The sequence below is a fragment of the Jaculus jaculus genome, chromosome 16, assembly GCF_020740685.1.
Source record: "Jaculus jaculus isolate mJacJac1 chromosome 16, mJacJac1.mat.Y.cur, whole genome shotgun sequence".
NCBI lineage: Eukaryota > Metazoa > Chordata > Mammalia > Rodentia > Dipodidae > Jaculus > Jaculus jaculus.
Genome location: NC_059117.1, coordinates 65,438,912 through 65,465,339, shown reverse-complemented (window position 1 = coordinate 65,465,339; position 26,428 = coordinate 65,438,912). Strand labels below are relative to the sequence as shown.

At 45.0% G+C, this 26,428-nt stretch overlaps 1 protein-coding gene across 1 annotated transcript in view; it reads right to left on the bottom strand.

Annotated features, from left to right (window-relative positions):
* Positions 1 to 26,428, bottom strand: part of LOC105944215 (cadherin-related family member 3) — an 85,412-nt gene that overhangs the window by 46,452 nt on the left and 12,532 nt on the right. The window contains exons 4-5 of the mRNA XM_045135668.1: positions 25,920 to 26,008; positions 1,192 to 1,286 (exon numbers count right to left, since the gene is read on the bottom strand). Coding sequence (XP_044991603.1) covers positions 1,192 to 1,286; positions 25,920 to 26,008 — 184 coding nt within the window. The remainder of the gene's footprint in view (positions 1 to 1,191; positions 1,287 to 25,919; positions 26,009 to 26,428) is intronic.

Here is a 26,428-nt window from a genome sequence, read left to right as displayed (position 1 = left end):
TTCTGAAATCAGCTTATTTTCCACTCCCAACTCCTCTGCTGTCAAAGACACTTTTCAAAAGCAGCTTTCATTTTCATTTATCCAGGGGGGAAAAAAAATCCCATCTTAAACTTTCATTAACGACTTTGGCATTGCATTTGTTAACAAACCTCAAGGGTTATAAATATCTTGGTGAAGCATAATCACTTTTTCATAAAGTGTACCTGGCCAAAATTACATTTACATTTTTTAAAAGGTAATGGTAGGGAGAAAAGGGAAGGTGATGGGAGGGGACTACAGGCATGATACATTGTCTATACATATGGAAGTTGTCAGCAAAAATAAATTTTAAATGTGGTGGTCATTACTCACCATTCCCAAAGTACTTTATGAGATCAGATACCCAAAGAAATTTTGTATTGGGGTGGAACAGTTTGGGACCAAGGGAAAAAATGAATTTAAAAAATTTGCCAACTTCTACCTAAAAAAAAATCATAAAAGATAATACAAACTGCTTCTACTAACTTCATGAAGATGACAAAAAAAAAAAAAAAGCCTCCACGTCCATCACTGTGCTGACTCTATTTCACGGGGAGGCACTCTACATGAAGAGTGGGCAGCTAATCCCTGCGAGGCCTCTGCTGGTCAATTGGTCAATAGGTTAACTCTTAGGATTCATTCCACCCTCAAGTTTCATCATACGAGAGAATCACTTCTGAATGCAGGAGAAATTTGATTGGAATGCCTTAAAGATCCATTTCCTTTTCCTGGGAAGCAATTTGCTACAAAACATGCAACTGAAAAGGACAGTCATAAAATCATTACAATAATAGTGACTTAAACCCACTTAGCAGACACGGAGGAAATAAGGAGAAAATGGCAGTGCATTAACTTTTCAAGGATGTTGATTGCATGATGAATAAATTCTGTGTCATAGGTATCCAGGGAGAAGTCCTACCCATTCCCATGGCAGGAAATACACAAGCAAGTGACACGGGGGCGGGGCGGGGTGGGGGGGGGGAGGGGGGCCAGGGCCATGTCCAACAATGACGTAATTGTAGAGGAAGTGCCAGTTTCATATTTAAGGCATTACCCAAAGCATCCTCATTTTTGTGAGCACATTAAGACAAGATGGGGAAAAATATTCCCCAGAAAGGAAAGTGGGAACCAAAGTACCAATGTTTCAAGTGAAAATCCAGGGAGAGTATTTACCTTGTCATTTCCGTCTCAAAATCAAAAACCTTTGCCGTGGAGACTGTTCCCATGCTGTCGATTGTGAATCCAAGACCTTCTGGGGAAACGAGATACTGAAACAGGAAGCAAAACATTGAGAGATTCAACGGATTCCCTAGGGAGGTTCCCGGCATCTTCAAGAACCTAGCCAGCCATCGCTCGGTGCTCATCAGCTGCCCAACCCACCCATGACAGACACGCAGTAAATGTTGGATAAAGAGGCCTTCAAACCAGATGCGATACCCTCAGACACTAAAGATGAATGTTTCTGGCCTGGGGAGATTGCTAGTGGTTAAGGTACGCGTCTTAAGAGTTCAATTGCCCAGTACCCACGTGAAGCCGGGTGCACACAGTGAGGGGCGCACGCATCCAGAGCCCGTTTGCAGCGGATGGAGGCCCTGGCTGCCCATTCTCTGTCTCTCTCTCTCGGCTTGCAAATAAATGAATTTAAAAGTTATTTTTAAAAAGTGCATGTTTCTAATCACAGCATTCCATTTGTTACCAAATATTTCTTATAGCACTGTACCCAAAGCAAAAAGTAAAGCAGAAGGAGCTACACATAAGTATACCTATGTATAGGATACCAGTGACATCCTGCTTCCTGAAAACTCAGAGACTCATTGTACTTTGATGATGAGGATGGATTTGCCGGGCGGGGGGCGGGGACCAGGAGTCAAGAAGGAAGATGGAAAACACTGGGCAGACGCTCGCTGGATTTCATATGTGTGTAGACAACATTTATCAAGCTGTTTGCTAAATGCCTGCCTGACCATTTTTCATCATCCTACCTTTCAGTCACTCTGTTAAGCGCCTCACTGTGCGTCTTCGTAGCATCATTAGTGAAATCTCACAATTCGGCCATAGATACTTACATTACCCATCTCCCAAGCACAAATACCATCGCTTGGAAATTTCCAGCTGAGGGGTGGAGAGAGATGGCTCAGTGGTTAAGGGCACTTCCTACACAATAATGAGGACTGAGCAGGCAGAGACCACCGGAGTTTGAATCACCCGTGCCTGCAGCCCAGTCAGTCCCACGGATCAAAGAATCACTGGAACCCCCCCCCCCCCCACACACACACACCCCAGGCTTCAGAATCAGTAAAGAGACTCCTGCTCAAAACCGAAGGCAGAAAGAGCAAACACTACATGAAACATCCTACTCTGGCCACTACAGACAAGGTGCAGGGTACCACACCTCCCCCCAACAACACACACACAGAGCAAAATAATAAATACTATAATGAAATATTTCAGCAGCTTTCCCCAGCTTGGGGGGAGCAGGGGAGGGGCTGAATCACTATATCTTGCTTTTCTGTCCCCTGTGTTACATCCTTAAGATAAAACTCCTGCTAACAAAAAGAGAGCCTGGCGTGGTGGCGCAGGCCTTTAATTCCAGCACTCAGGAGGCAGAGGTAGGAGGATCATGGTGAGTTCGAGGCCACCCTGAGACCACATAATGAATTCCAGGTTATCCTGGGCTAGAGCGCAACCCTACCTCGAAAAAACAAACAAAAAAGGTGGATGAGGTCAGAGTCCCTAATATAAGTGAGAAGTCAAGACAAAAAAATCCATGAGAGGATTAATATCAGGAGTTAATTACATCAAACAGTTCTGACTTAATAATTGTGTACAGCCAAAGATAATTTAATAGAGAAGATTAAACCCAGAAGAGCTGCAAAGCAACCCAAAAATCATTTGGAAAAATTAGTGACCTTTAAATTTATTGATTTTTTTTGATGACTCATCGTGTTCTGATTAATTTTAATTCATACCTTCCATGTCTGCCCATTTAAATAAGACAGAATTGATTTCTGCTATTCCTGTAGGACAATGTAGGATATTAGCATTTAGGAACAGCAAGCAAACAAATCCATCACACATTTATGTCGAGGACAAACGTATGGACAGCGATGCCCGTCTCTAAGGGAAGGACAGCGGACAGCTGGGAAGTAAAAAAAAATCTGACTAGGGCTGGAGAGATGGCTTAGCGGTTAAGCGCTTGCCTGTGAAGCCTAAGGACCCCGGTTCGAGGCTCGGTTCCCCAGGTCCCACGTTAGCCAGATGCACAAGGGGGTGCACGCGTCTGGAGTTCGTTTGCAGAGGCTGGAAGCCCTGGCACGCCCATTCTCTCTCTCTCCCTCTATCTGTCTTTCTCTCTGTGTCTGTCGCTCTCAAGTAAATAAATTAATTAATTAAAAAAAATCTGACTAGCACTAAGTCTGCTCACGCAAATATACATGACAAAAAATAAGTCATCTACATTTCTGCAACCATTCAAAATCTGCTATTTTATTTATTTATTTATTTTGGTTTTTTGAGGTACAGTCTCACTCTAGTCCAGGCTGACGTGGAATTCACTGTGTAGTCTCAGGGTGGCCTTGAACTCATGGCAATCCTCCTACCTCTGCCTCCCGAGTGCTGGGATTAAAGACGTGCGCCACCACGCCCGGCTAAAATCTGCTATTTTAAATTAAGTTCAAGTGACACACTGTTGTTGACAATTGTTTAGAACCAATGTACATTGACAGCTCTATATTTTGTAAGGTTTAATTTTCACAAAAAAATTCCTCTCCCTTTAATATTTTTATTTATTTGCAAGCAGAGAGGAAGAGAGAGAAAAGACAGGCAGACTATGTGACCCAGGGTCTCCAGCCACTGCAAACAAACTCCAGACGCACGTGCCACTTTGTGCATCCAACATAACACGAGTGCTGGGGAATCGAACCCAGGTTGTTAAGATTTACAGGCAAGCAACGTAACCACTGAGCCATCTCTCCAGCCTGAAGTTTCCTCTTAAACTACCAGTGACACTGATGTGAACAGCTCCTTCTGATGTTCAGGGAAGATTTGGAAATGACAGTTGCTAGGGATCCAGGGCCGCCAGTGGGAAAGCCAGCTAAATGAAAGATCCCCTAAGGAGGAAAATCATTCAAGGATGAGTCATAGGTCTTCTTCTTGTCCCTATTTCATCTGTAAAACCTTTACCTAATGGAGAACTATTTGGGCTGTAAAAACAACAGCAGCCCCATTCCCAGGTTCCCAGGCCTGAGGACAGACTGGGGGAGGTGGGAGATGTATACCACAAGGCAAACTTGGGTCCACCTGGAAGGACTCACCTTGCTCACGAGTATTTGCTCTGAGAGTAGCAAGGGAATTGGAAATGTCGGAGTGAAAGCTTGAGGCGAAACACGTGGAAAGTGCAAGGCTCACGGGCAATGCCACAGCTGCAGGCTTCCATATCCTCACCATCGGTGCAGGTGTGCTGGCTGCCAGTGGCTCTGAGTGTGTGTTCAGACTTTTTCCTCAATGACACTTAACTTCAAACGATGCTATGGGATTGCTAAACTTACTCATATTAAGGAACGTATAAGCAGTGAGCAGGTAAGCTGAAATTCAAACCCAGGCTCTGACTGAAGAGCCATTATGTCATCCTGCTGGTCTAAAGAACATTCTTAAAAGTTACAGACAAGCTGGGCGTAGTGGCGCACGCCTTTAATCTCAGCACTTGGAAGGCAGAGGTAAGAGGATTGCTGTGAGCCTGAGGTGAGCCCAAGATGACTACATAGTAAATTCCAGGTCAGCCTGGGTTAGAGAGAGACCCTACATCAAAAATGTGTGTGGGGGGCTGGAGAGATGGCTTAGCGGTTAAGCGCTTGCCTGTGAAGCCTAAGGAGCCCGGATCGAGGCTCGGTTCCCCAGGACCCATGTTAGCCAGATGCACAAGGGGGCGCACACATCTGGAGTTAGTTTGCAGAGGCTGGAAGCCCTGGCGCGCCCATTCTCTCTCTCTCCCTCTGTCTTTCTCTCTGTGTCTGTCACTCTCAAATAAATAAATAAATAATTTAAAAAAACGTGTGTGTGTGTGTGTGTGTGTATTTAGAAAATGTTATAAACTCTTATTATTTTAATATTTTGAGTGGGGATTAAAGAATGAGTGAAGATATAGTTGTACAAGAATGCAATATTGCTATTTAGAGAGGAAGAGAAAGAAAGAAAGAAGAAAAAGGAAAGATAGTCTAAGTTTAGTATTCATTCAGTGCTCTCTGCTAAATAATATTCAATACTTGTCATATATCTCTTCTTACTTAATTCTCATGATCACCTAGGCTATTAATAATTGTATTATAAATTTCCAGTGGTACAGAAAAGTCATGCAATTGCCAGTATCAGAGTCAGAAAGTGGCACAGCCCAGATGTCAGCATAAGCTCTCTGACTTTAGGACGGGCTATTGTTCTGATATACAGTCCAATTTGGGAGTTTAACCCAGGGAAATAGTTCATTAAAGAAGAACAAAGCAGAATCTGGGCTATTGGGTTTTTTTTAATAGATTCTTTTTAACTTTTATTTATTTATTTGAGAGAGAGAAAAAGGCAGATAGAGACACAGAAAGAGAGAGAGAATGGGTGTGCCAGGGCTTGTAGCCACTGCAAATGAACTCTAAACGCATGTGCCACCTTGTGCATCTGGCTTATGTTGGGTCCTGGGGAATCAAACTGAGGTCTTTTGGCTTTGCAGACAAATGCCTTAACTTCTAAGCCATCTCTCCAGTCCTGAACTATTGTTTTTCCAATGGCAAAATATTTTCAGATTTTTTAAATTTGTATTTATTTATTTGCATATATATGTATATGCCAGGGTCTCTTGCTGCTGCAACTGAACACCTACTTGGGTGGCTGGGAAATTGAACCCAGGACAACAAGCTCTACAAACAAGTGCCTTCCACAGCTGAGCCATCTCCCCAGCCCTTCGGCGATATATTTAAAGCAAATATATATATATAGCTTCCACACCCTCCAAGGCCCAGGATCCACTGTGGAAGAGGTAGCGGAAAGAATGTAAGAGCCCAAGGAAGGGGAGGAGTGCTTACAATACTGTCTCCCAGACACAAAGTGGCCGTGGTATTCATGACCTCACAGTGGATAAGGCTGCCTACACAATATCTATATATTAGGAGGAGGAAAATGATGACATCAAAATAGAAGAGAGGGCTGGAGAGATGGCTTAGTAGTTAAGGTCCATATAAGCCAGATGCACAAGGTGGTCCATGTGACTGGAGTTCATTGGCAGTGGCTAGAGGCCCAGATGTGCCCATTCTCTCTATCTACCTCTTTCTCTCTCACTCAAATAAATAAACAAAATATTTTTTTTGGAGAAAAAAAAAAAACCTTACCTATGACTAACATTTAATTCTGCCTCATGATTCTCTGGTAGCTCTGATAGTAGCAAGGCTTTGTTCCAACTCTGAGTTGTTTACTTAGGGCTACCTGAAGCATTGCATGGAGAAAAAAGGTGAGCCTAGGTTGGTGCAGTGTCAAGCTCACTTAGTGATGCCTGCTACCAATAAGTGAAAAGATACCACAAAACTGGCAGGGAATGATGCTATAGAAGGTACCCTAGGGAACTTTTTTCTAAAAGGAACTTTGTGTTTTTATTTACTTATTTATTTGTTTGAGAGGGAGACAGAAGGAGCATGTCAGGGCCTCTTGCCACTACAAACAATCTCCAGATGCATGCACCACCTTGTGCATCTGGCTTTATGTGGGTACTGGAGAATCAAGCTGGCAAGATATGCAGACAAGGCCTTTAATTGTTGAGCCATTTTCCCCAGCCAAAACAAAACAATTTTTTTGTTTTAAAATGTTTTTATTTATTTGAGAGAGAGAGAGAGAGAGAAGCAGAGAGAGAGGAAGGGGAAAGAGATAATGGGTGTGCTAGGGTCTCCAGTCACTGCAAACGAACTCCAGATACATGCACCACCTTGTGCATATGGCTTACATGGGTCTTAGGGAATCAAACCTAGGTCCTTTGGCTTTGCAAGCAAGCACCTTAACACTAAGCCATTTCTCCAGCCCAAAAGAACTTATTAACAATTTTCACACATGTTCATAATGGATTTTGATCATAATCCCCTCCCATTAACTTTTCTTGTCCTCCTTTCCACTGAACCCCTTCTTCTTCCCAACTGGCTTTTTTTACAGATACAGGTGCCTGGGCCAACCCAGGATTCTTAAGCTTCATTTGCCTTGTATGAATGGATGTAAATTATTTACTTCTTTTTATATAGCCTGCAAATAATTGTGCTCAGATGTGTATATCTTCATAACAGCCGTAATCCATAGAAAACGTTGACAAGATGCATATATTTGCAATCAGTAAGATAAAACTGAAAAACTATTATTGGGAAACTGTTCAGTGTGTGCCGCTTGTTACAGAACGAATCTCAGTGATGGAACGAGTACTGGCTGCTGTATGCTGCAAACCTGTGTGCCATCTTGTGGAGGATGTTGCAAGATGTGCGTGCAATCATGAAATAAACATTGTGCCAGAAAGATTAATTAAGAACAGGATTGTGGTTTTTCTCCAATCATCTGCTTTTCACAAGAAGAATTAAAGATATTTTCTAGATAATTAAAGCTTTTCTTAAAATCACTTTTCCCCAATCACTTAGTTATTGCAAGCAAAATTGTGTTTTAGCTTGAATAATTCAGATAATTGCTTCTATTCTCAAGTTCATTTGTCTATTGTGTGCCTAAACTAAATATTTCATCACACACCAGAACTTTTCCGAGAATGTCATATGACTCCCCCCTTCCCCCTCCCCCCTCCAATTTCTTTGTGTTACAAAGAAATGAAATTTTAAGGTGAAGCTAGAATATAACAGAAGTCTGGGTACACCTCAGAAATTAATCTTTCTTTCCAGTGATTCTTGCAAACATTTCTGAAGACTTTCTTCTTTTTTTATTTTGTTTTTTTTTGTTTTTCAAGGTAGGGTTTCGCTCTAGCCCAGGCTGACCTGGAATTCATTATGGAGTCTCAGGGTGGCCTCGAACTCACCGCAATCCTCCTACCTCTGCCTCCTGAGTGCTGGCATTAAAGGCATGCGCCACCACGCCTGGCACAAGAATTTCTTCTTTAAAAAGCTTTTTTGAAAAAAAAAAATATTTTTGTTTTCTTGAGGTAGGGTTTCAGTCTAGCCCAGGCCAACCTGACACTCTGTAGTTTCAAGCTGGCCTTGAACTCATAGCGATTTTCCTAACCTGTCTCCCTTGGCATTAAAGATGTGCACCACCATGCCCAGATTTTTTAAAACTTTTTAAATATTTTTTATTTTTATTTATTTATTTGAGAGCAACAGAAAGAGAGAGAAAGAGGGAGAGAGAAAGAGAATGAGCACACTAGGGCCTCCAGCCACTGCAAACGAACTCCAGATGCATGCACCCCCTTGTGCATTTTATTGACAACTTCCATAAATATAGACAATATACCATGATGGTAATCCCTTCCCATCATCCTCCCTTTTCCCCTCCCAAATTCCTCCTCCTTTGAATCCCTTTTTTCTAACCATTTCTGGAGACTTTCTACCATGACTGAAGAGCAGTGCACTTGAAGTAAGAACAGAAGCAGACCCTACGAGACTCTGGGAGCTTTGGTGTGCTGACGTGACCACAACCAAACAGTAACTGGCAACTTATTCCTTTACTCTGTTAATTGGCACCGAACCTGAAGAATTTTTCTACCAGGTACAAATGGTTTTACTTTTCAGAAGTGGGAATAAGTCTGTGTTGACAGGCACCAACCAAAGGAAGTGGTATTTCATGAACATCGAAACCTTTTTGTTGGTTTTCTTTTGTTGACGTTGTATTAATCGTTGCCAAAACTTCATTTTCCTCCTGCACAGTAACCTCTAGGATGGTTGTCCCTCTCTCCCACATTTTCTCTCTCTTGAATAACAGTAGTGTTAAGGGAACCCCATAAGGGTTCTTCCTGCTCCCAATATGGCCACCCCAACTCTGTCCTCAGCAGCAATGACTGACGGATCTAAATTTCCCAAAGTAGCATTCTCATGCACAGTTATAATCAGTACAAAGCATGATCGTGATCACCATGAGTTCGAGGCCAGCCTAGGAAATATAGAGTTCCAGGTCAGCCTGAGCTAAAGTAAGACCCAGTTTCAAAAATACATACACAGCCAGGCATGGTGGCACATGCCTTTAGTCCCAGCACTCAGGAGGCAGAGGTAGGAGGATCACCAAGAGTTTGAGGCCACCCTGAGACTACATAGTGAATTCCTGGTCAGCCTGTGCTAGAGTGAGACCCTACTTCAGAAAACTAAAAAGAAAAAGAAAAATGAAGAAAGAAAATATATTCATACTTAAAAAATACACATACACAAAAAAAAATCACAAACTACTTCCCTATAGCATCTCTTTTCTCCTTCTCTCGATCTCTCCTTCAGTTTGCTCTGCAACACTTGAGAATTCTGATAGACTGAAATATATAGCCAATCTTTCTGCTACTAGATTACCTCCATGAGGGCAGAAAGTTTGTCTCACTCACTACTAAGGCCCTCTTCTTCAAAGATTGCTTTGCACTAATTAGCCCACAACAAATAATTCTAATATTGGCAAGGAAAGAACATGCAGGTGCCATTTCTGCTAAATTTTGTATTTGTCCCCTCTGATCTTGTCTTCATCCTGTTTCTACAGATAAATGAGTTATAGCTGAGATAAGACCCTCTACTCGAGCCTGGCTACACTGCATTGCCACAGTCATTACCCTAGCAATGATTGCCACCCTCAGCTATATTATTAACTTTTCCTTCTCCTGGATTATCCCTTTCTAAAAAAAAAAAAAAACCCTCTAGGGACTGGAGACATGGCTCAGCAGTTAAAGGTGCTTGCTTGCAAAGCCTGATAGCCTGGGTTCAATTCACAAGCACTCCCACATAGAGCCAGATACGCAAAGTGATATATGAGTCTGGAGTTTGTTTGCAGTGGCAGACGTCTTGGCATGCCCATTCTCTCTCTTCGCTGACCTGGAATTCCCTACGTAGTCTCAGGGTAGCCTTGAACTCATGGCGGTCCTCCCACCTCGGCCTCCCGAGTGCTGGGATTAAAGGTATGCACCACCACGCCCGGCAGAAAGATTTTTAAAACACACTCTACTCTTCCCTTGCCTCAATCTTTTCCTCCTGGCATCGATCAATTCCTCTGCTCTGCATGTTAAGAAAATCATCTGAATGCTGTCTGCGCCTCCTTTCCTCACCTCTCCTTCGTGCTTCTCCACCTAAACTCACTCCCTCTCTGCACTGAGCAAACTCACTTGGTTAGGACACCAGAGATTACCATTTACTCACTTACTGAACATCAGCCACATCAGGTCATTTTCTGAATTATAGCATATTGACACTTTTTTTTTCTTGGTTTTGTGAGGTAGGGTCCCACTCTAGCCCAGGCTGGCCTGGATTCAATATGTAATCTCAGGCTGGCCTCAAATTCACGGCAAACCTAATCTCCACCCCCTGAGTGCTGGGGTTGAAGGCGGGCGTCACCGCGCCCGGAAGTGTCAGCTCTCGGCTTTTTCAATAGCTCCACACTGGAAAACACATTTTTTGGAGCTTCTGGTAGATATTCCACATTCCTGATTTTCACCTCAATGCACTAGTGCTCTTCCCTCTTTCTCAGGCTTCCTCCTTCTAATCTCTAAATGTTGGGACACACCTAGTCTACACCCACACTCACTCCCTGGGGTCCCCCCCAGATCATGTGAAAGGTATCCACGTCAAACTGAAGGTCTAGCATCTGGGTCTTGGCTGAGCTACAGGTTTTTAAATCTACTTCCTTGCTCTTCATGGACACTCCATAGGATTCTCAATCTCAACATAACCCCCCCCCCCAACAAAAAAATTACTCAATTGCCTCTTCAATGAGTTTTTGAGGCCTAAAGACAAGATGCTATCTATTGCCGTCAGCTTTGCATTGCTGGCAGAAAACACCCAACAAAGAGCAGCTTGTGGGAGGAAAGGGTTTATTTTGGCTTACAGACTTGGGGAAAACTCCCTGATAGCAGGGAAAAACAATGGCATGAGCAGAGTGTGCACGTTACCTCCTGGCCAACATCAGGTGAACAACAGCAGCAGGAGAGTGTGCCAAACTCTGGCATGGGGAAGCTGGCTACAACACCCATAAGCCCACCCCCAACACTACACTGCCTCCAGGTGGATCCAGTTCCCACTTTGCCCACCAGCTGGGGACCTGGCCTTCAGAACATCTAAGTTTATGGGGGACACTTAAATCAAACGAGCACGCCATCTTAATTCCTTTTTCTCCTTTATACCCCACACCCAATTTGGCTACAAGTCTACCTTCAGAAAAAGCACAACTTTCAGTTTTCAGGAGTGAGTGACAGCTGTGGTCTCAGTATGAAATGTCCCCCACAGGCTGGTGTGCTTGAACACGCGGTCCCCAGCTAGTGATGTCATTTAGGAAGTTGTGGATGTTTAAGACGTCAAGTCTAGCTGTGGGTACTTTAAGGTGCTGTGCAGGCTACAGTACAGCCCTGTTTTGGGGTGTGTTCTTGCTTCTTGCCTGCCATGACGTGAAATGAGCTCATGCTCTTGCCGTCCTTCCTTCTCCACCGAGACAGACTGAGATCTCCTGGAACTGCTGGGCATGGTGGGGCATGCCTTTCATCCCAGCACTCAGCAGGCAGGTGTGAGGATCGTCATGAGTCTGAGGCTAGCCTGGGCCTATAGAGTGAGTTCCAGGTCAGGCTGGGCTACAATGAGACTCTACCTCAAAAAATAAAAAAAATAAAATAAAAAGTTTGGTGTGGTGGTGCACACCTTCAATCCCACTACTTGGGAGGCAGAGGTAGGAGGATCACCGAGAGTTTAAGGCTAGCCTGAGACTACATAGTGAATTCCAGGTCTGCCTGGGCTAGAGTGAGGCCCTACCTTGAAAAACAAACAACAACAAAAAAAAAAGAAAAAAAAAACATGGAATGAAATCTCCTAAAAACCATAGGCCAAAATAAATCATTTCTCCTTTAAGTTGTTCTGTCAGACATTTTTTTTTAATTTATTTATTTGAGAGCGATAGACACAGATAGAAAGACAGACAGAGGGAGAGAGAGAGAATGGGCGCGCCAGGGCTTCCAGCCTCTGCAAACGAACTCCAGACGCGTGCACCCCCTTGTGCATCTGGCTAATGTGGGACCTGGGGAACCGAGCCTCGAACTGGGGTCCTTAGGCTTCACAGGCAAGCGCTTAACCGCTAAGCCATCTCTCCAGCCCCTGTCAGACATTTTGGTCACAATGATGCAAAAAGAAAACTAATGCACAAAAGCTGACTACTATAGAACTCACAGGGCAGGAGGAGCGGCTTGGGGGTGGAGCCTGGGTGGAGCTCTGGGTTTTAATCCCCAACATGGCAAGGAGGAAGCGAGGGGGGGAGAGAGGAAGGGAGGGGGAGAGGAAAAGGAAAGAAAGGAAGACCAACTAATTTTCATGTGTATGTGTAAATAATATAAAAAGAGATTAATGAGCTGGAGAAATGTCTTAACAGTTAAGGTGCTTTCCTGCAAAGCCAAAGGCCCCGGGTTCAACTCCGCAAGGCCCACGTAAGCCAGATGCACAAAGTGGCGCACGCGTCTACTTTGTTTGCTGTGGCTGGTGGCCCTGGCGTGCCCATTCTCTCCATCTGCCTCTCTACCTCTTCTCTCTCTCTCTCAAATGAATAAATAAAAATAAAATTCAAAAAGACGGATGAATGAATAAAGGTATGGATATCTGTGTGATATTATAGATACAATAAAGTATGATTTTAAAAGGTAGGAATACGGATATTTGAAACTTTTCATAAGAACAACATGGGGAACCTATGTAAAATCCAGCAATTTCTCACTACCCCAACCGCCACCATCCTAAATGAAGCGACCATCATCCCTCACACTGAGCAGATTCTAATGCACCCCCCACCCCTCCCCCCACCCCCCGCCCTCTGGAACTGACCCGAGGCCAGGGGAAGACGTGGGGGCCTAGTCTATCAAATTTCTCTTCCAAGTAGGACCACTTGCGACTGGGCGCAGCTGCCTTGGACCACAAGTCCACCTGCGCGGTGGAGAGCCCCTAGCAGCCCTGGCTCGAATCAAGGTGACGCTAGCCTTGGCAGACACACGAGGTGCTCACAGCTACAGCATAGGATCCTGTTGCTGGCACATCCAAGGGACCCTGCCCAGTCAGAGCCCTGCAGCATCGCCAGAGGCCAGCAAGCATAGACGGGACATGGGGAGCTCCTCCAGGCCCCAGGCGAGGCTGTGGAGACACACTGCTTTTCCTGGGCAATCTGCAGTTTCCATCTCAACAGGATATTTTGGACAAGCTTGGTAGAGTATCCCCTGCTACAGAAAGTCCGGTGGAAACACCGTGAACGCCACTGGATTGTAGTTGGTTTAGATGGTAGAGCATCCATTCTCCTCCGTCTAATAACAGCTTCCCTCATTCTCAAGCTTGGGAGACTTTCTGGTCGAACTCCCACACACCTGGGCAGAACACGTGACCTGGGCCTCAGCCAATCCCTGCACTATGTCCTGTCTGCCCACGCTGATTGGTTCAGGACGAGCTCGTAACCAGGCGGAGCCGCAGTGGGAGCTGAGATCGCGGACAGGAAGCTTCCAGGCCCGCTGCCTTACTCTGGTTCTCATTTCTACCATCAGCTACTTCCAAAGACGAAGGACGGACTGAAGGCCATAGGTCCTAGAGCAAATGCTCTTCCCTTTACTTATACAGTATTCAGCTGGGCTTGAAACCCACGGACAGTCCAGAAACTGCAATCACAAATCTCTGTCTCTCTTTTTTTTTTTTTCCTATTTATTGCAACCACAAGAATCCTGATCTATTCTCGGAGGCATGAAGGAAAGAGATTCCTATTATTAATTTTGACTAAAATATATGTGTAGAAATGATGAGAGCCAGTACTTCCACCAGCTGCACACATTTTACCTACTTAATATGTGCTTCTCCCTGGTGAAATGTAACAATTGAAAATGCAGATGCTTTTCAAAGGATGTGGGCCTTCCCCGCCCCCCCCCCCATGATTATGCTTTAAAACAATCCATTACATGCAGAATAACAACCCCAGATTGTAAAGCAAAAAATTACATATTCTGGTTTCTAATGCAATAGACTCATCTTTTTCTTCCCTTTAATGTTTGTTTTACAGCTGAGTGATAAAACAGGAGTATATAATTAAACTCCTTAGACCCATAATTAAAAGCCCTGCTACAGTATAATTGTTGAGCCTTTTGGTGATGCTGCCACTAATTATGCCCTTAGAATTTCCAAATATCACTTTCCCATAAAAATCTCATCATTGTCAGCCTTCATTCAATTCATTTGAATGGACAGAAAATATTGTTTATTTCCACATGTAATCTGTAGCCTACATTGTTTTGACATTTATTTTAGCAAAGAGGTAAAAACAATAAAACTGTAGATCTGTATTTTTCATTAAATGCTACACCTTTTTATTTTTCAATGGCAATCATGGAGCTTTCAGGAATTATTACTTTATTTTAAAGTTTAAAAATCTCTCTAGTAAGTTATTAGAATGTAGGTGAAACAAAATAAGTAATGCTTCATGTATTTGTATTTATTTATTTGCAAGAAGATAGAGAAAGAGGGAATGGGTGTGCCGGGGCCTCTTGCCACTGCAAACTAATTCCAGATGCATGTGCCACTTTGTGTGTCTGGCTTTACATGGGTAATGGGGAATCGAACCCGGGCCAACCGACTTTGCAAGCAAACGCCTTTAACCGCTGAGCCATCTACCCAGTCCTGCCACCATGCATCCTTATATGTACATTCTGAGATTTGTCGCTACGTTTGGGTACCTTGAATCAATTACTTTATCTTGAAGATATTAAATCTTATTTTATGAAAACATCCCTGTCTCTTTCCAGTCGCATCTGTCCTGACCTCCTGTCACTTGTCTCTCTCCACTGTCCAAGCATGATGCTAGTCTTAAGAGCCTGAGCCTATTTGCACAAAATGCTCATAACTGTTTCCATGGACACACTAAGCATAACATATTACTGTGAAAGATATCATTAGGACATATATTTATTTAACCATTAAGGAATAGAAAGATAATAAATCAATAAATGTGGAGTAAGATAATTAATTCTCTTCCCCCACTACTTGCTTAGAGGCATTTCCATTATCCTCCAAAGTGGGACTTTTTGTTTGTTTTTGTTTGTTTGTTTTTCAAGGTAGGGTCTCGCTCTAGCCCAGGCTGACCTGGAATTCACGATGTAGTCTCAGGCTGGCCTCGAAGTCACAGGGATCCTCATACCAAGCACTGAGATTAAAGGTGTCCACCATCACGCCCAGCTTAAAGTAGGACTTTTGAAGTCAGAATAAAACTGAGATAAGGCATTCAGACTTCCGATCCGACTTGTGATATCACAGGTAAAAGAGACCTTTCCCTCACCACCGCTCGTCGACCACCGCCACTCAGCTGGGGAGCATAGGAGCACGTGGGCTGCAGCGGGAAAGGGTCTGTGGGGAGGCTGGTGTGTGGTAGTCCTGGGATGGCACTGGGATTCCCAGGGAGGCACTGGATGGCCATCGCGGACAGGAGCCGTTTGTCTCGAATGGTGCTTACCAACCCTTACCAAGTGTTACCCCGCAGCTTCACACCCTTGGAGATGGAGGGAGGCAGGCCCTGTATCACAATGCTTAAACGTTTCCAACATGAAACCAAGGTGCTGCTGACTTGTCCTGCTGGCAATTTCTTAGCTACCTGCTTACTTTTGGCTTTTGGCAATTAATCCAGCTCCTTCAGCTTTCCCTGGCTTGGTGTTAACATGGCAGATCTTTTCTCCATCCTTTTCCTTTCAACCTTTTTTTAAATATTTTAAGTAGGTTTCATGTAGTTGGGCCCTCTCTCCTTAGCCTACTCCAAGAATCTCTTTGAATTAGTGCATTTGGGACTATCTGACCCACCATTGTAACTTTGCCATGGATTACATTTATTCCTTTCTGTTTCTCCTTTTTGGTTTTAATTGAGTACTTTATATTATGTTCTCTCTTAACATATCATTTTACTTTCTAAACATTTTAAGTTATTGCGTCAGTTTCTTTTTTTTTTTAATTATTTATTTATTTATTTGAGAGCAACAGACACAGAGAGAAAGACAGAGGGAAAGAGAGAGAATGGCCCCCCAGGGCTTCCAGCCTCTGCAAACGAACTCCAGATGCGTGCGCCCCCCTTGTGCATCTGGCTAACGTGGGACCTGGGGAACCGAGCCTCGAACTGGGGTCCTTAGGCTTCACAGGCAAGCGCTTAACCGCTAAGCCATCTCTCCAGCCCGTCAGTTTCTTATTTGTTGGTTTTGAGGTAGGGTCTCCCTCTAGCCCAGGCTGACCAGGAACTCACTCTGCACTCCCAGGCTGGTCTTGAATTCACAGCGATGCTACCTCAGCCTCCCAAGTACTGGGATTAAAGGTGTGCACTGCCACACTCTGCTTAAAATGCTCGATTTAAAGTGTACAAGTTTAATATAATTTCGCTGATTATAAAATTAGTGTTTTGGGGGCCCAAGAGATTAAGCGGTTAAGGCACTTGCCTGCAAAGCCAAAGGACCCAGGTTCAACTCCCCAGGACCCATGTAAACCAGCTGCACAAGGTGGCATATGTGTCTGGAGTTTGTAGTGGCTAGAGGCCCTGACGTGGCCATTCTCTCTCTCTCTCTCTCTTTCTCTCTCTCTCTCTCTCTTTCTCTTCCTCCCTCCCTCTCCCTCTCCTCCTTTCTTTTTCTTTTTTTTTTTTTTGATTTTTTTTGTTTATTTTTATTTATTTATTTGAGAGCAACAGACAGACAGAGAAAGGCAGATAGAGAGAGAAAGAATGGGCACGCCAGGACCTCCAGCCACTGCAAACGAACTCCAGATGTATGCGCCCCCTTGTGCATCTGGCTATCGTGGGTCCTGGGGAATTGATCTTCAAACTGGGGTCCTTAGGCTTCACAGGCAAACGCTTAATGACTAAGCCATCTCTCCAGCCCTCTCCTCCTCTCTTTCTCAAATGAATAATAAAGTATTTAAAATTATGCTTTTTCTTTAATTATTTAAAATATTCCATTTCAGGGCTAGAAAGATGGCTTGGAGGTTAAGGCACTTGCCTGTAAAACCAAAGGACCCAGGTTCACTTCTCCAGGATCCACATAAGCCAGATGGACAAGATGGCACATGCATCTGGAATATGTTTGCAGTGGCTGAAGGCATGCCCACTCTCTCTATATGCCTCTCCTCCCCCCTCCCAAATACTTTTTTAAATTATTTAATTTCAGTCTCAGCTTGCATGATTTCTAATGAAAAGTCTGCCATAATTCTTACTCTTATTCCCCCATAGGAACAATGGGTGATTCCCCCACCACCCCTGTCTTTTTTCAATACTTTGTCCTGAAGCTTGAATATGTCTAGAGGGGAGTGTGTGTGTGTGTGTGTGTGTGTGTGTGTGTGTGTGTATTTTAGATTACATAAAACAAATCTTCCTTCTCTTTCTAAGAGAGCAGAGCTTTGTTATGGGAAAAAAGTCTCTACATTTATTTCACACTGATTCTCTTTCTCTCTATAACACGTATTCTGTGTTCTGTGTTCTTTTCTTGGTTTTCCACTGTCAGAAGCTAATAGGGTCGCTTGTCCTAAAACATGCAAGTGTCGTCCTGCACAGGACTGCAGCCGCAGGGCAAGCGGGAGGCTCCACCGCACGATGCAGACATTTCAAACCTTGTGTAAATTCAGGCTCAGCTCACGTAAGTCTCTCTACCAGGTTCTTCTTTCCACACCTTCTGTTCTGGAAAATGGGATGTGAAAGGCACAGGGTGATCCCTCGATGCAGTGCGGGTGTTTACTGTCACCTAAGGAACGGGATGGTCCCTCTGTGCAGTGCGGGTGTTTACTGTCACCTAAGGAACGGGATGATCCCTCTGTGCAGTGTGGGTGTTTACTGTACCTAAGGAACGGGATGGTCCCTCTGTGCAGTGCGGGTGTTTACTGTACCTAAGGAACGGGATGGTCCCTCTGTGCAGTGTGGGTGTTTACTGTCACCTAAGGAACGGATGATCCCTCTGTGCAGTGTGGGTGTTTACTGTCACCTAAGGAATGGGATGATCCCTCTGTGCAGTGCGGGTGTTCACTGTCACCTAAGGAACGGGATGGTCCCTCTGTGCAGTGCGGGTGTTTACTGTCACCTAAGGAACGGGATGGTCCCTCTGTGCAGTGCAGGTGTTTACTGTCACCTAAGGAACGGGATGATCCCTCTCTGCAGTGCGGGTGTTCACTGTCACCTAAGGAACGGGATGGTCCCTCTGTGCAGTGCAGGTGTTTACTGTTAACTAAGGAACGGGATGCTCCCTCTGTGCAGTGCGGGTGTTCACTGTCACCTAAGGAACAGGATGGTCCCTCTGTGCAGTGCAGGTGTTCACTGTCACCTAAGGAACAGGATGATCCCTCTGTGCAGTGCGGGTGTTTACTGTCACCTAAGGAACGGGATGCTCCCTCTGTGCAGTGCGGGTGTTCACTGTCACCTAAGGAACGGGATGGTCCCTCTGTGCAGTGCAGGTGTTTACTGTCACCTAAGGAACAGGATGCTCCCTCTGTGCAGTGCGGGTGTTCACTGTCACCTAAGGAACGGGATGGTCCCTCTGTGCAGTGCGGGTGTTTACTGTCACCTAAGGAACGGGATGCTCCCTCTGTGCAGTGCGGGTGTTCACTGTCACCTAAGGAACGGGATGGTCCCTCTGTGCAGTGCGGGTGTTTACTGTCACCTAAGGAATGGGATGCTCCCTCTGTGCAGTGCGGGTGTTTACTGTCACCTAAGGAACGGGATGGTCCCTCTGTGCAGTGCGGGTGTTTACTGTCACCTAAGGAACGGGATGGTCCCTCTGTGCAGTGCAAGTGTTTACTGTCACCTAAGGAACGGGATGATCCCTCTGTGCAGTGTGGGTGTTCACTGTCACCTAAGGAATGGGATGCTCCCTCTGTGCAGTATGGGTGTTTACTGTCACCTAAGGAACGGGATGATCCCTCTGTGCAGTGCGGGTGTTTACTGTCACCTAAGGAACGGGATGATCCCTCTGTGCAGTGTGGGTGTTCACTGTCACCTAAGGAACGGGATGATCCCTCTGTGCGGTGCAGGTGTTTACTGTCACCTAAGGAACGGGATGATCCCTCTGTGCAGTGCGGGTGTTCACTGTCATCTAAGGAACGGGATGATCCCTCTGTGCAGTGTGGGTGTTCACTGTCACCTAAGGAATGGGATGATCCCTCTGTGCAGTGCGGGTGTTTACTGTCACCTAAGGAACGGGATGATCCCTCTGTGCAGTGTGGGTGTTCACTGTCACCTAAGGAACGAGATGCTCCCTCTGTGCAGTGCAGGTGTTTACTGTCACCTAAGGAACGGGATGGTCCCTCTGTGCAGTGCTGGCGTTTACTGTCACCTAAGGAACGGGATGGTCCCTCTGTGCAGTGTGGGTGTTCACTGTCACCTAAGGAACGGGATGGTCCCTCTGTGCAGTGTGGGTGTTCACTGTCACCTAAGGAACGGGATGGTCCCTCTGTGCAGTGTGGGTGTTCACTGTCACCTAAGGAACGGGATGGTCCCTCTGTGCAGTGTGGGTGTTCACTGTCACCTAAGGAACGGGATGATCCCTCTGTGCAGTGCGGGTGTTTACTGTCACCTAAGGAACGGGATGATCCCTCTGTGCAGTGCGGGTGTTTACTGTCACCTAAGGAACGGGATGGTCCCTCTGCAGTGCGGGTGTTCACTGTCACCTAAGGAACGGGATGGTCCCTCTGTGCAGTGTGGGTGTTCACTGTCACCTAAGGAACGGGATGGTCCCTCTGTGCAGTGTGGGTGTTCACTGTCACCTAAGGAACGGGATGGTCCCTCTGTGCAGTGTGGGTGTTCACTGTCACCTAAGGAACGGGATGGTCCCTCTGTGCAGTGCGGGTGTTCACTGTCACCTAAGGAACGGGATGATCCCTCTGTGCAGTGCGGGTGTTCACTGTCACCTAAGGAACGGGATGATCCCTCTGTGCAGTGCGGGTGTTCACTGTCACCTAAGGAACGGGATGATCCCTCTGTGCAGTGCGGGTGTTTACTGTCACCTAAGGAACGGGATGATCCCTCTGTGCAGTGCGGGTGTTCACTGTCACCTAAGGAACGGGATGATCCCTCTGTGCAGTGTGGGTGTTCACTGTCACCTAAGGAACGGGATGGTCCCTCTGTGCAGTGCGGGTGTTTACTGTCACCTAAGGAATGGGATGTTCCCTCTGTGCAGTGCAGGTGTTTACTGTCACCTAAGGAACGGGATGGTCCCTCTGTGCAGTGCAGGTGTTTACTGTCACCTAAGGAACGGGATGGTCCCTCTGTGCAGTGCAGGTGTTTACTGTCACCTAAGGAACGGGATGGTCCCTCTGTGCAGTGTGGGTGTTCACTGTCACCTAAGGAACGGGATGGTCCCTCTGTGCAGTGCAGGTGTTTACTGTCACCTAAGGAATGGGATGATCCCTCTGTGCAGTGTGGGTGTTCACTGTCACCTAAGGAACGGGATGGTCCCTCTGTGCAGTGCGGGTGTTTACTGTCACCTAAGGAACAGCATGATCCCTCTGTGCAGTGCGGGTGTTCACTGTCACCTAAGGAACGGGATGGTCCCTCTGTGCAGTGCGGGTGTTCACTGTCACCTAAGGAACGGGATGGTCCCTCTGTGCAGTGTGGGTGTTCACTGTCACCTAAGGAACGGGATGGTCCCTCTGTGCAGTGCGGGTGTTTACTGTCACCTAAGGAACGGGATGCTCCCTCTGTGCAGTGCATGTGTTTACTGTTACATAAGAATGGGATGGTCTTTCTGTGCAATATACCATGACCTCCCTGTATCTCTTTGTTTTTAAATATCTTTGTGATTACGTAGCATAGAATGTTTCTTGCCTCAATGCCGCCTATGGAACCTTGAGACTTCTTGTAATAACCCCTTCCCATTGTTTAACAGTTTATAATTTTGTGGTTTAACACCCAATCCTGTCTTTACTATAAACCTCATGTGGTTATTTCCAATAAAAGCTGACTCTCCAAACAGATCATGGCTGCATCTTGAGATCCCGAACTCTGGGATGCAGGCCTGGTGCACCAGCTTTCTCCTTTTTGTCTCTTTTTGCCTAATAAAATTTTGCCTCACATTCCATGAGTTAATGGTCTTACTTGTCCAACACCAGACCCCATAACAGTTCCAAGTAAGCAGAACCCAGCTTGACACTCTGGATTCATTTGTCTCTTTGAGAGGGGGGTACAGTTAGATTGAGTGGACCCTGAAGGTAGGGGTAGAAAAACAAACAAGGGCAGGAAAGTTTGCACTTGTTAGAAATCAAAGATGATCTGACTTCTTATCTCTTGCCTAGCTCCTTAGACCTGTTTTTCTGCAAACAGCCAGGACCCCTCCTGGGAGGGAGGTCTTTCATAAGATATAAACATTGTGCTTGGTCAAGTTCAGACCTCAGAACTCGGTGTCAGGGCTAACCTCTGCCTAAGACAGCCCCTAGCCCTAACCAACCTTGTGTCCCTCTGGTGCACCTGAGCCAGAAGACAGCCCACCACTGTAACGTTATAAATATCTTTGCATGGGGAGGGCAGGCTCTGGGACAACTTGGGAAGTTCCAGCTGTGGGTTTTTCCTTTGGCTGGGTCTGGGCTGGCCCAGCTCAGGTCCAGGCCCGGACTTAGCCATGAGGGCCCCCTATCCCTTATTGTCCACATGGGTTCTTTATCCCCCCTCCAGCTTCCCTCATGGAAGGAGCTCCTTAAACTTTCTTTTCTCTTTTTTTTTTTTTTTTTTTTTGAGGTAGGGTCTTGCTTTAGCCCAGGCTGACCTGGAATTCACTATGTAATCTCAGGGTGGCCTCGAACTCATGGCAATCCACCTACTTCTGCCTCCCAAGTGCTGGGATTAAAAGTGTGCACCACCACACCTGGCTTTCTTTTTTCTTTCCACGATTTTTTCCAGGCCCTCCACATAGGATCTCCAGCCACGTGGGTGCCTTTCCTTGGCTCTGTACTTACCTCAATAAATATAATAATTTAATAATTATCCTTCTCAGTCTTATTTTTTTATTCAATTCGTTAATTAAAATTAGAAAGAAATCTAGGGTTTGGGGTTCAAGGACTTTCCTGGACCCCTAGCACCTCATTGCAACTTCAGATCCTTGGGGTGACAGTTTTCCAACAGGAATCCAAGAGAAGCTTTCACTTTGCTCAGTCTTTCTTTATTGTAAGGAGAAGTGGTTCTACTTTTGCTGTGTGAGAATATTCCCTGCAACATGGTGTAGGATATCCTTAACCTAGCATAGCAGTAGTGGACAACACGGATGACCCTGGTCCTCGAATTCAAGTGGCCTGGTTATGGATGACACCCAGACTCACTGCTTTCACATCTGCTCCATCAGCAGGATCCTGTTCTGAGATTTCATCTTTCAAGAAACCAACAACCCCAGTGATGACACTGGGCTGTGGTGTAAGCTTTCTCCTCTTTGAAATGCTACTTGAGTGTTCCATGAAATCTTAACAAATGATGTACTTTTTTAAGTCCAATGAACAAATAATTGAAACGAAACCTAACTAAACACACAAGTCTCTTAGACAATGCCAGGGAGCTGTTAACTACATGGAATGAATTCAGGGGAGATATGTAGATAACCTTCCCAAGATCATTAGCCCACGGGAGAGTTCATTTTTTCCCATGGTACTACGTGGTGGAACTTGTGCTTGTGAAATACATGGTAGGCGTCACTGGTGTGTTCGGGAACACCAAGATTCAGAACAAGATGGCTGTGAAATCTCAAATCTACAACTTGATGTTGAAGATAACGTTCCTTGTCTAGAAATTAAAAGACCTGCTGCTCCCTACTGACTAACTAGTTGATTTAGCAAACAATAATGTCTGCCCCAAGGATTAATATGGGCATTCGGTGATGTAAATAGGTGCCTGTCACATGATACATTCTTAACAACTATTAATGTCACTATCATCATCTGTCCTGCTCCAAACTAGTGACAAAGTTCTTTTTCCTATTAAGCCCATTTTGTTCTGAGTCAACATGAAGGCTGCAATGAAGACGGCAACCCAGTCATAGTACTTAAATAACACATCTGGTCCAACCTATTGTGTCAGAGGATGTGTGTAGGAGTGGCGTGTCCAAATGCAAGTTCCCACAGCCTATGTCACAACTGAAATGTCATTCCACGTTTGGTTACATTCACAAAGAACATCATATGGATCTTCCAAATGTGAGCCAAGAACCAATTCTCTCTTGAGAAAAAATATAGGGTCAGGCCTAGAAGCATTTATTGGGTTAGAGAGCAAGCATTTGGGAGTTCGTCATTTGAAATGAATGACTTGTGTCAACTGGCTAGTAAGTGATTTTGATTGCATGTTAGAGTCACAAGTAAAACCTACTGGACTATCAGATATTCTCCACCCTGAAATATCAACCTTGTGGATGAACTGCTATGGAAAATCCTCAGGAAGCAATCGCAGTATGATGTCTGGCTCCTGTGTGGCTGGAGCTGTTCAATGTTGGATTTAACACTATAATCTGGAATGTGTTGGTTTGGAGCAATCTGCATGATTAGGTTGTTTAATTACATGTTGTAAAGGAAACCGTGACCTTTCCAGTACCATCCCGGGGGTGGCATTGTGCTACTGGGGGGAAGACATGACAAATGGGGGGGAGGGATCTTGACAGCCACAGTGCTGCATTGTGTAATTACTCAAGTGTATTCCACAATTTTGAAAGCCATGTGGACAATAGCTCAGATATGAGTATTCATCTACTGCGTAAGTAAAGGTTTTTAAGAATCAAGATGCCTTGAGGAAGAATCTAGGACCATTACAAGTCACTTGCAAATGGAGGATACATGGCACATCAACTGGAACAAGTCTCTTTCTCCCTTGCTTTTTGTTTTGTTTGTCAAGTCAGGTTCTCCCTGTAGCCCAGGCTGACCCGGACTATGTAGTCCCAGGATGGCCTTGGACTCACAGCCAACCTCCTACCTCAGCCTCCCAAGTGCTAGGATTAAAGGCATACACCACCACAGCCGGCTAGGCTCTCATTTTTTAACCAGTTTGGGAAAACATTACAGCATTAAGAATTTAAAGCGTGTCATTCTTGCCTTTCAGCCTATTAGAGACATTATAGTTTAGTGCCATTGACATTAAAAGTTAAAACAGTAATGTAAATCCTGCCGTTTACAAGCTATTTTACATTTTAGAAAGTCCGTTTACATTGTTTATGTTAGATTGTGATGAGAGAGAGAGGATGATACAGAAAAAAATAAAGGGGGAATTGACCGTTTTGCCAGTTCTAAAGTTGAAACAACAGAGTAGTTGTGGTAAGTGATTTATATTGATAAAGGCATCACAGTGAGTTTCGCTTGCTGGGATGAATCTCTGGACGGGAGGAATGGCGCTTACTTGAAGCTTATAGATCAGGAGACATGCCATATGGCAGAAGTTCCCCACCCCCCACCCGACCCTTTATCAGATCCTCACAGCGACAGAGAAGCAGCCACCACCAGCACAAGCCAGCACACTCCAGGCACCCACACAGAACTCAGACACTCTGCAATTCAGACCCACCCCCAGTGATACTTCCTTCATCCAGGTAGCTGGAAATCCAGGAAGTTTTAATAAAACTCCTGAATCTATTGGGGGAAATATATTCAAACTACCGCATAAGGAATTAAGCTGGTACCCAAATTTCTTCTCTACCTGGGATATATGAAGCCAGAGGATGAGACCTAAGCATTTTGAAATGCACATTAATTCTGCCAGAAAGCTTGTTTCTCTACAACATGTGCATCCAAGATCCCCAAGAATGAAATGGGATAGCTCAGCATCTTATGTTCTGGAGGATTCGCCTGTGTGTCTGCATGTGCAGAAGGGCAACAATTACCCAGATCAGCAGCTCTCAATCATTTCTATCCTAATAACTGAAGCAAAAGGTATGCTTGGAACCTGTAAGGTTTGGGAGTGGCCAAGAGCACGCACACCACTCTGAGGCAAAGACGGAAGCTTTTATTCAGGAAAGACACAAGCTGGTAAGACTGATTCTCAAGAGTGGAGCACAGCCAACCTGAGTTTTCGGGTCGTGGGCTTTATAGGGTTTGTTCAGTTAGGGGAAGGTGAGGAAGGAGAAAGAAAACTTCATTTGTTAAGTTGAATAGAAAAGTTCCGTTAGGGCTGGAGAGATGGCTTAGCGGTAAAGCACTTGCCTATGAAGCCTAAGGACCCCGGTTCAAGGCTCGATTCCCCAGGACCCACATTAGCCAGATGCACAAGAGGGCGCACGTGTCTGGAGTTTGTTTGCAGTGGCTGGAGGCCCTGGCATGCCCATTCTGTCTCTCTCTCTTTCTCTCTGCCTCTTTCTCTCTCTGTCATTGTCAAATAAATAAATAAAAATAAACAACAAAAAAAATTTTTGAAAAAATTTAAAAAAACAAAAAAGAAAAGTTCCTTTAGGGGAGATCATTACATCAATCATTTCGAATAGCTAGGGCATGATACCACAATAGTGACCACGTGACTAACGAGAAAAGGGGGCTGGAAACCATGACCTGGGGCATTATTAGGCAAGGAGGGGCTAGTGACCGGGTGGTTTCTTGAAGAATGTGGATAATCCACTTCCCCATGCCTCTGACACCATTCTGCTGGCCATGGTGACTTCATCTTGAGAGCCTGTCCCAACCTAACATAACCCAACTGGTAGATATTAGTGACTTGATGTCTTTATTCCTTTATATATAATGCAATTACACAAAAAAAAACACTGGACACTGATATTCCCTTTCTCAAAGATACCAGAAAATTACCTCCAGAACAGCATTCTCTGGGTCCTTGGCCATTGCTTTGTAAATGACAGTGCCTGGGGCAGTGTCTTCTGTGATATAAATTTCAGTAACTGCCAGAAAAAAAAAAACAACAGATGTGACTTCATGGGTTTCACCAAGACCAAAATCCAAACCCTCTCATCCACTTCAGTATTTTAGATAAAATTTAAACCATTGTACTTGCTTAGTCCGTATGTTTATAATATGATGACTCTACTTAAAAAAAAAACTAAAAATAATAACAGATATCATTTATTATCTATTGTGTCATGCTCTGAGGTTTAAAAACTGGTGTACAGGGGCTGGAGAAATGGCTTAGCAGTTAAGCACTTGCCTATGAAGCCTAAGGACCCTGGTTTGAGGCTCGATTCCCCAGGACCCACGTGAGCCAGATGCACAAGGTGGAGCATGAGCCTGCAGTTTACAGTGGCTGGAGGCCCTGGTGTGTCCATTTTCTCTCTCTTTCTCTCTCTCCCTCTCTCTGCCTCTTT